The sequence below is a fragment of the Capricornis sumatraensis genome, chromosome 7 (assembly GCF_032405125.1).
Source record: "Capricornis sumatraensis isolate serow.1 chromosome 7, serow.2, whole genome shotgun sequence".
NCBI lineage: Eukaryota > Metazoa > Chordata > Mammalia > Artiodactyla > Bovidae > Capricornis > Capricornis sumatraensis.
This window is the reverse complement of record NC_091075.1, coordinates 95023473-95036678: the sequence shown is the minus strand read 5'-3', so window position 1 is coordinate 95036678 and position 13206 is coordinate 95023473. Positions and strand designations below refer to the sequence as shown.

Genomic DNA, 13206 nt, shown 5'->3' with positions numbered 1-13206 from the left:
TACATTCGTATGTAAATATTACAGCAGTAATTTCACATCACTTCATAAAGACTGTGTTTTTAGAGCTGCAAAGTACTACACTGTGGGGCTGTATCATGACTTAATCAGTGACCAGCCATTAGGTCATTTATAATATTTTGCTATTATAAATAATCCTGCAGTGAATGACCTTGTACAAACACCATTTTGCACACAAATAAGTATTTCACAGGATAAATTTCAAGATGGGAATGTGCTGGGTCGAAGGACATGAGCATTTGTAATTCTGATAAATACTGCTCTCTGAAATAACAGTGCCATGCACACAGTCACCAACAATGAAAAGGTTGCCTATTTCCATACATTCATGTCAACATAGTCTGTTACCAAATGTTTTGGTCTTTTGTCAGTCTAGTAGAAGAGAGATGGTATAAGGAATTGTATTAATTTGCATTTCCTTAAGAGTTAGGCTGAGTATGTTTTCATGTTTGATCATCTGTATCTTCTGCTGAATTCGCTTAAACTCCATTTTTTAAATTGGCACTCCACAACTAAGTTTTCATGTAAAATGACTGTTAAAATCCAGAATCTTAAAATCCATTCGAGAGATAAACTGAGAGCATGTAAACTGTAAGACCTGTCTACACATCAAATGAATTCATTTCGTGAGTTACGCCTCCAAGTGCAGAGCACTGTGCGTGCAGGGGAGCGCCCACGTCCTCGCTACGGTCTACCAGCCCCTATGTGAGCTTGTCCCTGCCTATCACTCTAAACCCCTCTCTAACCTCCTCACTCTGATCCTTCTTTCAGACCCCTGAATCCCCCCAGCCCCTCAGGTTAACTCCTGCCTTAGGGTCTTTACATTTAATGTGACATCTGACTGGGATGCACCAGCTCCAGACCTTGCCCTGGCCTTCCCCTCATTATTAGCTCAAATGGCATCACATGCCTAACAACTCAATTTCATCTCTAATATCCCACAACAAAGCAACAAGTACAGGGAAACCACCTAAACTGTGAATTCTATGAGTGTATGGAAATGACATCTGAGACAGTCTAGGAGACCTGCTCATTACTGGGAATTCTTTGTGGCACAAAGGGCTTTAATGGCTAGGGGAAAAAAGAGAAATAGACTAATGAGATCCAGGTCCTATCCTCCAGAATCTCAAATTGAGTGGGCTATGCTGGTATGCAACTGTCTAGGAGGAGATCCCCCACATTTTTAAAGCCAGCTATCTTGAAAAATCACATATGGTAAGTGAAGGAAGAGCAATTATCCACTCACGATTTGGCAAACACTTCAAAAAAATAATTCTAACTGTATTAAACAAAAACCCAACAACCTTGGCAGGATCCTCAAAATAATAATTCTCTTGCATCAATTGCAACCTGCTATAAAATAATCTACCACTACTTTCAAGAATCCCTAGTCATGACAACCAGAAATTAAAATTTTCAACAGGTATCAAACTGCTACAGCCTAAGGAAAAAACCAAACTACAAAAACACCACCACTTAAATAGCACTGTTGATTTCCCCGGTGGCTCTCCTGCCAATGCAGGAGACACAGGTTCGATCCCTGGGTCAGGAAGATTCCCCTGGAGAAGGAAATGGCAATCCACTCTAGTATTCTTGCCTGGGAAATCCCATAGACAGAGGGGCCTGGCAGGCCACAGTACATGGGGTTGTAAAAGAGCTGGACACGACTTAGTGACCGAACAACAGAGAAATAGCACTGTTAGAACATATCTGTATTTTCAATTCCTCTGTAACCAGTTTATCTATCTGTAGCGTTTTATTATATTCCTTTAATATATTTCTTTTCCTCTCTGAACAGAAAACCTCACTTGCTACTTCAGAGAAAGCAGAAGCTCTCAGAATTTCCTCCACTACTTATGAACCTAACTGAATCTGCATTCATTCTCAGAAGTCATCCCCACCCCTACCCCACAACAATAAGATGGAAATTAATCCATCACCTTTGCTAGCTGATTCTCTTACACATGATAATGAAAGGTTAGAGATCCCCAGGACTTCTCAACCTAACTCTATAATCCTCATTTTCCCCAGGAGATCTCATTCATCTAGTCCTTGCCTTCCCACCATAAGGACCAGTCCAGCCCACCATCACCTACTACATGAAACACTGCAACAGACTTCAAACTATTCTATCATCTTTGGCCCTCTTCATTTCTTTTCCTCCCCCTACTAAGAGGGATGATTTAAAAATGAAATCACATACCCTTACAACACTTGATGGTTCTTTAAATAAGGTAAATACTTAACAAGGTCCCCCATGAGCTACCTCTAACCTATCTAGGGAGCTTCGCCTAACACCCCTCTATTAGGCTTTCTGCACTTCAAATACACTGCCTCCTTTCAGTTACTTGAATACAAGGTGTTTTCTGCAACTTTCAGACTTTCAAACATAATCTTCCTTCCTTCTGTGACATTCTCATTACTACTTTGCACTCCCCACTTCCCAAAGCTAATTCATAACTATCCAGTGATCTTTCAGGGACTCTATTTAAGCTACTCCTTCAGAAAAGTCTTCCCTAAAGGCTCAGAATTGACTAAGGTTTCTCACATGCACTCTTACAACTTGTACTTTTCCTTCACAGCACTTAGGACAACTGTAATTATGGAAAGAACAATCCAATTAATGTCTGCTTCTCAATAGATGATAAGCACCATGGCCAAATAATGTATATAACTTATTCACTATTGTGTTCCTAACAAATAACCCAGTGTTTTTGCAAATGAAGACACAATAAATATCTCTTTAACGAAAGAAGGAAATGTGAACTAATGAGAGCAAAAACTGGATTCAAATTACTTTAAGCATTATTCATTCAGTTCAGTTCAGTCGCTCAGTCATATCCGCCTCTTTGCGACCCCATGAATTGCAGCACGCCAGGCCTCCCTGTCCATCACCAACTCCCAGAGTTCATTCAAACTCACATCCATTGAGTCGGTGATGCCATCTAATCATCTCATCCTCTGTCGTTCCCTTCTCCTCCTGCCTTCAATCTTCCCCAACATCAGGGTCTTTTCAAATGAGTCAGCTCTTCGCATCAGGTGGCCAAAGTATTGGAGTTTCAGCTTCAACATCAATCCTTCCAAAGAACACCCAGGACCAATCTCCCTTAGAATGGACTGGTTGGATCTCCTTGCAGTCCAAGGGACTCTCAAGAGTCTTCTCCAACACCACAGTTCAAAAGCATCAATTCTTCAGCGCTCAGCTTTCTTCACAGTCCAACTCTCACATCCATACATGACCACTGGAAAAACCACAGCCTTGAATAGACGGACCTTTATTGACAAAGTAATGTTTCTGCTTTTGAATATGCTATCTAAGTTGGTCATAACTTTCCTTCCAAGGAGTAAGCGTCTTTTAATTTCATGGCTGCAGTCACCATCTGCAGTGATTTTGGAGCCCCCCAAAATAAAGTCTGACACTGTTTCCCCATCTATTTCCCATGAAGTAATGGGACCAGATGCCATGATCTTTGTTTTCTGAATGTTGAGCTTTAAGCCAACTTTTTCACTCTCCTCTTTCACTTTCATCAAGAGGCTCTTTAGTTCTTCTTTACTTTCTGCCATAAGGGTGGTGCCATCTGCATATCTGAGGTGATTGATATTTCTCCTGGCAATCTTGATTCCAGCTTGTGCTTCTTCCAGCCCAGCGTTTCTCATGATGTACTCTGCACAGAAGTTAAATATGCAGGGTGACAATATACAGCCTTGATGGACTCCTTTTCCTATTTGGAACCAGTCTGTAGTTCCATGTCCAGTTCTAACTGTTGCTTCCTGACCTGCATACAGGTTTCTCAAGAGGCAGGTCAGGTGGTCTGGTATTCCCATCTCTTTCAGAATTTTCCACAGTTTATTGTGATCCACAGTCAAAGGCTTTGGCATAGTCAATAGAGCAGAAATAGATGTTTTTCTGGAACTCTCTTGCTTTTTCGATGATCCAGAGGATGTTGGCCATTTGATCTCTGGTTCCTCTGCCTTTTCTAAAACCAGCTTGAATTTACAATGTATGAAAGAGGAGTGGCATTTTGTTGAAGATCCATGTATTCATTCATCATTTATTGGACAATGATTATGCCAATGAAACAATGTGCTAGCACTGCTTTAAGTATTTCATAAACAAAACAAACAAAATCCCTTTGCTCATGGAGCTTACGTTGTAGTAGGGAGAAGCAATACTAATATACATAATATGGTAGTGGTAATGGGAAACCCTGAGGCTTCCCTAGTGGCTCAGACAGTAAAGAATCTGCCTGCAATACACGAGACCTGAGTTCAATCGCTGGGTCAGGAAGATCCCCTGAAGAAGGGAATGACTACCCACCGTAATATTCTTGCCTGGAGAATCCCATGGACAGAGGAGCCTGGTGGGCTACAGTCCATGGGGTTGCAAACAGTGGACACAAATGAGCAAGTCTTTTCACTTTTGCACTTCAGTGGGAAACCCTCTGGGTAAAAGGAATTGAGAATCAAGGGGAAAGTTGGCTGTAATGTTAAATAAGAAGGTTAAGGTAGGCCCTTTTAAAAAGGTGACATTTTTGCAAAGGCTTGAAACAATTGAAAAAGTCAGTAATGCAAACACCTAGAAAAACTGTTCCAGGCCCATTCCACTTGAGAGAAAAAGTCCTCCCAACAAAGGAATGTTTTTGGTGTGTTTATGGAACAAAAAAGCTGCTGTGAGTACAATGAGTAAAGAAGAGAAAAAAGAGCTCAGGGTGGTAAAGTGGGTGAGTGGAGGGAGGAGAAGGTAGGCACCAAATGACATGGAAGACCCTAGGTTGGTGCTGTCAAACAGAGGTATAACGTAAGCCACAGGAATAATTTTCTAGTAGCCACAATTTTTAAAAGGGTAAAAAACAAGAAACCAATGAAGTTAATTAATAATAAAAATTAACATATTTTATTACAACCGATAGCCAAAATATTATTTCAACATGTTTTTAATATAAAAAAATTATTGAGATATTTTACCTTTTGGTACCACGTCCTCAAAATCTAACATGTTTAATACACTCATTCGGATTAGCCATATTTGAAGTGCTCAATCACTGATAACAAAAAGGACAGCACAGCTATTGGTTATTCTAAAGACTTAAGACTTACAAAAATGAGGAGGTTTTGAGGAATTCTGAGCATAGGAGCAACGTGATGTGACTTATGTTCTTAAAGAACCAATCTGACTACTTGTTGAGGGTAAACTGTAGATAAATCTAGGTCAGGGGTGATTATGGCCTGGAAGGTCGTTTCAGTGTAGTAAGCAGCAGCCAGATTCTGGATTTATTTTGAGGGTAAAACCAAAAGGATCTGCCAACTACTTAATGTGAAGTGTGAGGGAAAAGAGGAGGAGTCAAGAATATTCTGAGGGTTTGTGTCTGGGCAACTGAAAGGATGAAGTTACCATCAAATGAGATGGGGAAGACTCCAGGTGATGACAATGAGTTTGATTCTAGTTAAGTGCTGATTAGATATACAATTGGAGATCTAGAATAGAGAGTAGTTTAAGAATCTACAGTTCAAGTCCTTATTGTAGATAATTTTGAGAACCATTAAGATACAGACAATAGTCAAACCACAGAACTTGGATGAGATCACCAAAGGAGTGAATTCAGATACAAAGACATGAGGATGAAGGATGGAGAATCCTGGCTCCTGAGGCATTCCAAGGTATGAGATTGGAAATAGGAAGACGAACCAGCAAAGTAATGTTGCAAACGACAGGTGAGATAAAAAGGAAATTAAGAGAGTAAGGCATCCTGAGAGCACTGAGAAGAAGAGGTGGCAAGGAGAGAATGATAACCTTTGATTCCAACTCCTCTCCTCCCCATCCCCGCAGCCCACATCTCCAGCATCGGAGACAAAACCATGTCTCTGCCTCCTTCCCTACGGCGGCTGGAAGGATGTCCATGAACATCCCCCTCCCACTCCAGTACTAGGGTGGACAGCTACAGAAAGGCGTGAAAACCTCTATGAGGTCGCTTTTGAGTAGCAACGACCCTTTGGAGAACTCAGAGCCGAGAAAAAGTAGAGGCTTATCAAGCCCCCAGTGCAGACCCGCATGTAGGAGTGCCCAGCTTGCACTGCGCAGCCACAGAAGACCCCGCGCCAGAACTATTTTTCCCCGCAAGCCCAGCTGACACTCTGTTTTACCTCTACCGAAGTATCTTACGGCCGCCGCCATGTTAACCACTCCGGATTGTGTTGACGAAATCGGTCCCACGCTTCAAAGTGAAAGAAATTTACAAAGGTTCCCATCCGGAAATGGCGGAGGGGGACGGGATTCGAAAGCCCAAGAGGAAAGGGGCGGGAACCAAAGTAGACTTTCGAGCCGGCAAGAAGGGGGGGCAGGGGAGGGCGGACTGCAGGGTGCCCCGTGGCGGTGTTCCCGTCAGTCCTTCGTGCCTGTGTTTCGTGGTTCCGGGTCGACAGTTCAACCTCCTTCAGGGAAAATCTGCCCTTCCTGGAAAATGCGGTCCTGTTGGCGATGCTCCAACTATTTTATTCCTTTTTATTTATTTGATTCTGCAAGCGTACTTAGAACGATCATTTTAATAAATTGTGAGAGTACCCAGGAGAATACGAAAAGCAGAAAATCTGCTCTCTCCAGCTCTCACCACCACATTTCCAGCCTTGTAAAGACTTTTAAAAAATTAGCCAGGCTGTGTCCCACTCACTGACAAACTCTTTTTCACTCATCGCAGGATCAGCGTGGTTTTAAGGTAATCTGAACATTAAGCAACTCTCCCTGTTCCCCCTGCTGACAAACCATGCCCTTAGGCTCAATCGACTACCAGGACGACAAATTTAACACTTCTAGCTTTAAAATGGCAGACCCAAGCCCTACGCACAGGTTATTCTGACGGGGGGGCGGGGGGAGGGGGGAGTCAGCATCCTTTCCATTACGTCACAGCTGACAGTGTGGCTTATCTAAAACAAATCTGATCACGAATTGTAACACTTTACAGTTTAAATAAAACCCTCTCGCGACTACCTCGAGCTCGCTTCTGGCCTCCGCCTACCTCCCTGGCCTTAAAACCCTGCCAACAGCCCAGCCCCCTACCCCAATTCCGACCCGCAACCGCGTACACATAACCCGGTTTCTCACTTCCATGCCTTTGTTCATTCTGTCCTCTCTGGAACGTCCTGTACCATATCACCTAGGTAACTTTTTTTTTTTTTTTAATTAAGATTTCAGCTCAGGCTCTATTCATTGATGAAGGCTCCCTCTTCCCTTCCCAGGCTGAGTTATGGCCACCTCTTCCTGGTTTTGTCAAGTGGGCCTTAGAAAGCATCACTATGAATAAAGCTAGTGGAGGTGATGGAATTCCAGTTGAGCTGTTTCAAATCCTGAAAGATGATGCTGTGAAAGTGCTGCACTCAATATGCCAACAAATTTGGAAAACTCAGCAGTGGCCACAGGACTGGAAAAGGTCTGTTTTCATTCCAATCCCAAAGAAAGGCAATGCCAAAGAATGCTCAAACGACTGCACAATTGCACTCATCTCACATGCTAGTAAAGTAATGCTCAAAATTCTCCAAGCCAGGCTTCAGCAATACGTGAACCATGAACTCCCTGATGTTCAAGGTGGTTTTAGAAAAGGCAGAGGAACCAGAGATCAAATGGCCAACATCCGCTGGATCACCGAAAAAGCAAGAGAGTTCCAGAAAAACATCTATTTCTGCTTTATTGACTATGCCAAAGCCTTTGACTGTGTGGATCACAATCAGCTGTGGAAAATTCTGAAAGAGATGGGAATATCAGACCACCTGACCTGCCTCTTGAGAAACGTATATGCAGGCCAGGAAGCAACAGTTAGAAGTGGACATGGAACAACAGACTGGTTCCAAATGGGAAAAGGAGTCCATCAAGGCTGTATGTTGTCACCCTGTATATTTAACTTCTATGCAGAGTACATCATGAGAAACGCTGGACTGAAAGAAGCGCAAGCTGGAATCAAGATTGCCGGGAGAAATATCAATAACCTCAGATATGCATATGACACCACCCTTATGGCAGAAAGTAAAGAGGAATTTAAAACCCTCTTGATGAAAGTGAAAGAGGAGAGTGAAAAAGTTGGCTTAAAGCTCAGCATTCAGGAAACAAAGATCATGGCATCTGGTCCCATCACTTCATGGGAAATAGATGGGGAAACAGTGGAAACAGTGTCAGACTTTATTTTTGGGGGCTCCAAAATGACTGCAGATGGTGATTGCAGCCATGAAATTAAAAGACGCTTACTCCTTGGAAGGAAAGTTATGACCAACCTAGATAGTATATTCAAAAGCAGAGACGTTACTTTGCCGACTAAGGTCCGTCTAGTCAAGGCTATGGTTTTTCCAGTAGTCATGTATGGATGTGAGAGTTGGACTGTGGAGAAGGCTGAGCACCGAAGAATTGATGCTTTTGAACTGTGGTGTTGAAGAAGACTCTTGAGAGTCCCTTGGACTGCAAGGAGATCCAACCAGTCCATTCTGAAGGAGATCAACCCTGGGATTTCTTTGGAAAGACTGATGCTAAAGCTGAAACTCCAGTACTTTGACCATGGGAAGAGCTGACTCATTGGAAAAGACTCATGCTGGGAGGGATTGCGGGCAGGAGAAGAAGGGGACGACCGAGGATGAGATGGCTGGATGGCATCACTGACTCGATGGACGCAAGTCTGAGTAAACTCCGGGAGATGGTGATGGACAGGGAGGCCCGGAGTGCTGCGATTCATGGGGTCGCAAAGAGTTGGACACGACTGAGCGACTGAACTCCTGGTTTTGTACAAGGCTTATACCTGTTTTTATCTGTTTAAACAGTTTTATCGAAGTGTAATTCACATACCATACAATTCACCAATCTAAATTGTGTAACTCAATGTTTTTAATTTAGAGTTGTGTGACCATCACCACCATGTATCTGTTTTTCCCACTAATTGTCTGAGTTCTTGTGGCCAGAAATGGTGTCTTACTTATTTTTGTGACCTCAGCACATACTACCTGCCTGGCAGGTAGGAGGCTCTCAATAAATATTTGTTAAATAAGTCATTATACATATGTATGAATTATTGACTTGCAAACTTGCTTCCATGAAGCTGCCCATAGGACTGGATCAAAGTAGAAATTTCATGAACAGTTTATTTCATATGTGTATATTGTACTCCTCTACATGAAATATGTTTTCTTCTACTTTGTTGGCCTGGCTTGTCAACACTTAAACAGTTACTTCAAAGGTTACACACACATTTATGGCTGTTATACAAAAAGATTCAAAGACATTTAATATACCCTTATAACTTCCTTTTCTCTCTCCCTCCTTACCTTTCTTCCCTTTCTTTCACAAATACCTGAGTGCCTACCATGTGACAAGCAGTGCCCTTTGACTCTCCATACATAGGGTGAATAAAATAGCCATTGCTCTCATGATGCTTAAAAATGAATTTCATTTGAGGGTAAATGCCAGACTTAGAGCAAGTTCACCTAATTTATCTCAGACAAAATGCAAACATCCAAATTAGAGGTGCTGGTCCTTTGATTCAACATCCCTTCCTTTTCATAGTTGGAATCAGTTGGCCCCCATGTGTTTGACTTTTATGTCTTATATTATAACAAGAGAATTTAAACATCCAATATGTGGATTCAGAGTAGCATGTAATATGCTTACAGTAGTGGTAGCCTTATTGAAACAATGTCCTGTAGAGGTGTAGCTTACCTGATTGTCAGTCAGAACTTGATAGCATCAGACAGGTAGGGTCCAGAGTCCCTATACAAAAATATATAAAGAGGTTATTTAGCTTGAGACTTGTAAAAACCACAGAAATGCACCCTCTGAAATGGGAACTCCAAGCCTTTGAATATGTAAGACTTAATGATGTTCTCATTAAAGAGAAACAATAGAGCACTTTTGCTTAAGCAGTGGTGCTCTGGAACAAAACTTCTTAGATTTGAATCCCAGTACAGAGGATGAGATGGCTGGATGGCATCACTGACTCAATGGATGTGAGTCTGAGTGAACTCCGGGAGTTGGTGATGGACAGGGAGGCCTAGCGTGCTGCAATTCATGGGGTAGCAAAGAGTCGGACATGACTGAGCGACTGAACTGAACTGAACTGAACTGATCATCACTTTCTAGCTGTGTGACTTGGGGCAAGTTACTATACCTTTCTGGGGCTCAATTACCTTACCTGTGATACAGGGCTAATAATGAGATATTTGCTGAAGTACTTATCTTTAAATGTTGTCATTATATTAAGGAACCAGTGACAGCTCTTAAACAGAGAAGCAAACTGAATAAGCTGTTCTAGTACCCTTTCTTCCAAAATCTGCATAGTTCTTAATTGATACATGTTGTTCTTATTCCTATGTGTGCTAGGATGTCACCTTCTTTAAATGAGAACTTTTATTAGTATTTGCAGAAATACTGCAAGTACTTATGCACTTCCTCAAAGTTCACTTTGAAGCAACTTTTCTCAGTGGATTTCCAGGAAGGTTTTTACTCTCCAGGAGTCTTGGCATCATGCCAGGTGCTTGCCTCCCTGGCTAATTTCCCTGGGAAAAGTTTCTTAATATTTGCCCAACCATGTAGTTCTCTTAATCTGTGTTCTCTGCCTTCCTCACCTATCTTCCAGTTGTGCCGGAAACTCCTTTGCAAGAAGAGTCACTTTGCATTTGGGGTTCAAGTTAAAAATGGATCCTCTGATTGAACAAAAAAAGGAACTCTACATTTCCTGCTTCAGGAGTGTGCAAAAGAATCACCTGCAGGCTTGCTAAAACTCAACTCACTGTTCTCTACTCCCCAGAGTTTCTGATCTGGTAGGTCTAGGGCAAAGCTCATTAATTTGCATTTATAATAGGTTCTTGGGTGATGCTGATGCACTAGTCTAGAGATAACACTTTGAAATCCACTCCCTATATTATATCAGGAAACATTTACATCCATACCTACCATTAACTTGGAAAGGAGTCATTCTGTTTAACAATTTTATATTCAGTGTAATACAAGTAATAAATTTCCCCAAGTGATATGTCTCCAGGACCAGAATCTACCCACCCTTGTCTTCTCAATTTGGAAACTGCTATTCCATGTCTGGGTTTCAGCACCAAAGCTGCCCAGCTGTCAGCAGGGAGAATCTTCAGTGTCTGCCTACCTGCCTTTCTAGATTTTGAGTATTACCAACTCCTACATTCCCCTCCCTCCTTGTGCTTCATACTCAGATTTTTTTTTTTTAATTTATTTCCGTGGCTGCACCAGGTATTAGTTATAGCACTTGGAGTCTTCAGTCTAATGATTGAAAACATGTGGAATCTGGCTCCCTGACCAGGTATCAAATCTGGGGCCCCTGCACTGGGAGCATGAAGTCTTAGACACTTGACCACTGGGGAAGTCCCTCAGATTGTTTTTTATAAAGAAATAACTATCTGGACTAATATTGTCATACAAGGTTGAAAGTTTGCTGAGGAATTGGAACTCATTGTCTTGTCCCTTCCATATATGGGAGCTTCTGTGTCCAACAATCCCTAGGAGACTGTTCTAATTCCAGATTGAATTAGATTTAGAACTTTCCAGTGGAATGCTGGTAAATGTTTGACAATAGGCTTTCCAGTACAAAACACACAAATTTATAGTATTTGCCAATTTCCATGGAATAAACATTCCCAGAATAGCTAATTTCAAGCTACCAAACATAAAATCATGCAACTTACAAAATTCTGACAACTTAACACTGGTTCTCACATGGCTAGAGCACCACTGGGAGTTTCTTTGTAAAAACCTTCGCTAACTTTTAGAAGGCCTTTGTTGTTGAGTCGCTAATCTATGCCCAACTCTTTTGGGACCCAATGGACTGTAGCCCACCAGGCTTCTCTGTCCATAGGATTTCCCAGGAAAGATTACTGGAATGGGTTACCATTTCCTTCTCCAGGGGATCTTCCTGACCCAGGGATCAAACCCCAGTCTTCTGCCTTGGCAGGCAGATTCTTTACCACTGAGCCACCAGGGAAGCCACTTTAGAAGGCCTATTCTAAACCAATTCTAGAGCCACATTTCTCAAAATTTAATATAAATACAAATCATCCAGGAATCGTAATATATATATTCTAATTTAGTAAGCCCAAGGTGGAGCCTAGGATTATGACTTTTTCTTGGAAATCTATTGGCTCCTAAGTGATATTGAGACTGCTGTTCCATGTTGATGTTCAGTCACTCAGTCATGTCAAACTCTCTGAGCCCCTGTGGACTGCAACACACCAAGCTTCCCTGTCGTTCACTGTCTCCTAGAGTTCACTCAAGCTCATGTTCATTGAGTCAGTGTTGCCATCCAGCCATCTCATCTTCTGTTGCCTCCTTCTCCTGCCCTCAGTCTTTCCCAGCATTAGGATCTTTTCCGATGAGTGGGCTCATTTGCAACAGGTCACCAAAGTATTGGAGCTTCAGCTTCAGCATCAGTCCTTCCAATGAATATTCAGTGTTGATTTCCTTTAGGATTGACTGGTTTGATCTTGCTGTCCCAGGAACTCTCAAGCATCTTCTCCAGCACCACAATTCAAAAGCATCAATTCCTTCAGTTCAGTTCAGTTCATTTCAGTTGCTCAGTCGTGTCCAACTCTGCAACCCCACGAATCGCAGCACGCTAGGCCTCCCTGTCCATCACCAACTCCCGGAGTTCACTCAGACTCGCGTCCATCGAGTCAGTGATGCCATCCAGCCATCTCATCCTCGGTCGTCCCCTTCTCCTCCTGCCCGCAATCCCTCCCAGCATGAGTCTTTTCCAATGAGTCAGCTCTTCCCATGGTCAAAGTACTGGAGTTTCAGCTTTAGCATCAGTCTTTCCAAAGAAATCCCAGGGTTGATCTCCTTCAGAATGGACTGGTTGGATCTCCTTGCAGTCCAAGGGACTCTCAAGAGTCTTCTCCAACACCACAGTTCAAAAGCATCAATTCTTCGGTGCTCAGCCTTCTTCACAGTCCAACTCTCACATCCATACATGACTACTGGAAAAACCATAGCCTTGACTAGACGGACCTTAGTCGGCAAAGTAACGTCTCTGCTTTTGAATATACTATCTAGGTTGGTCATAACTTTCCTTCCAAGGAGTAAGCGTCTTTTAATTTCATGGCTGCAATCACCATCTGCAGTCATTTTGGAGCCCCCCAAAATAAAGTCTGACACTGTTTCCACTGTTTCCCCATCTATTTCCCATGAAGTGATGGGACCGG

The 13206-nt window shown here is 42.4% G+C and overlaps 1 protein-coding gene across 2 annotated transcripts in view; it reads right to left on the bottom strand.

The window, feature by feature from the left end:
- Positions 1 to 6277, bottom strand: part of MRPL1 (mitochondrial ribosomal protein L1) — a 69917-nt gene extending 63640 nt beyond the window's left edge. For both annotated transcript variants that reach the window (XM_068975526.1, XM_068975527.1), the window contains exon 1: positions 6160 to 6277. In XM_068975526.1, coding sequence (XP_068831627.1) covers positions 6160 to 6190 — 31 coding nt within the window. In that variant the 5' untranslated portion in view covers positions 6191 to 6277. The remainder of the gene's footprint in view (positions 1 to 6159) is intronic.
- Between the last annotated feature and the right edge of the window lie 6929 nt (positions 6278 to 13206).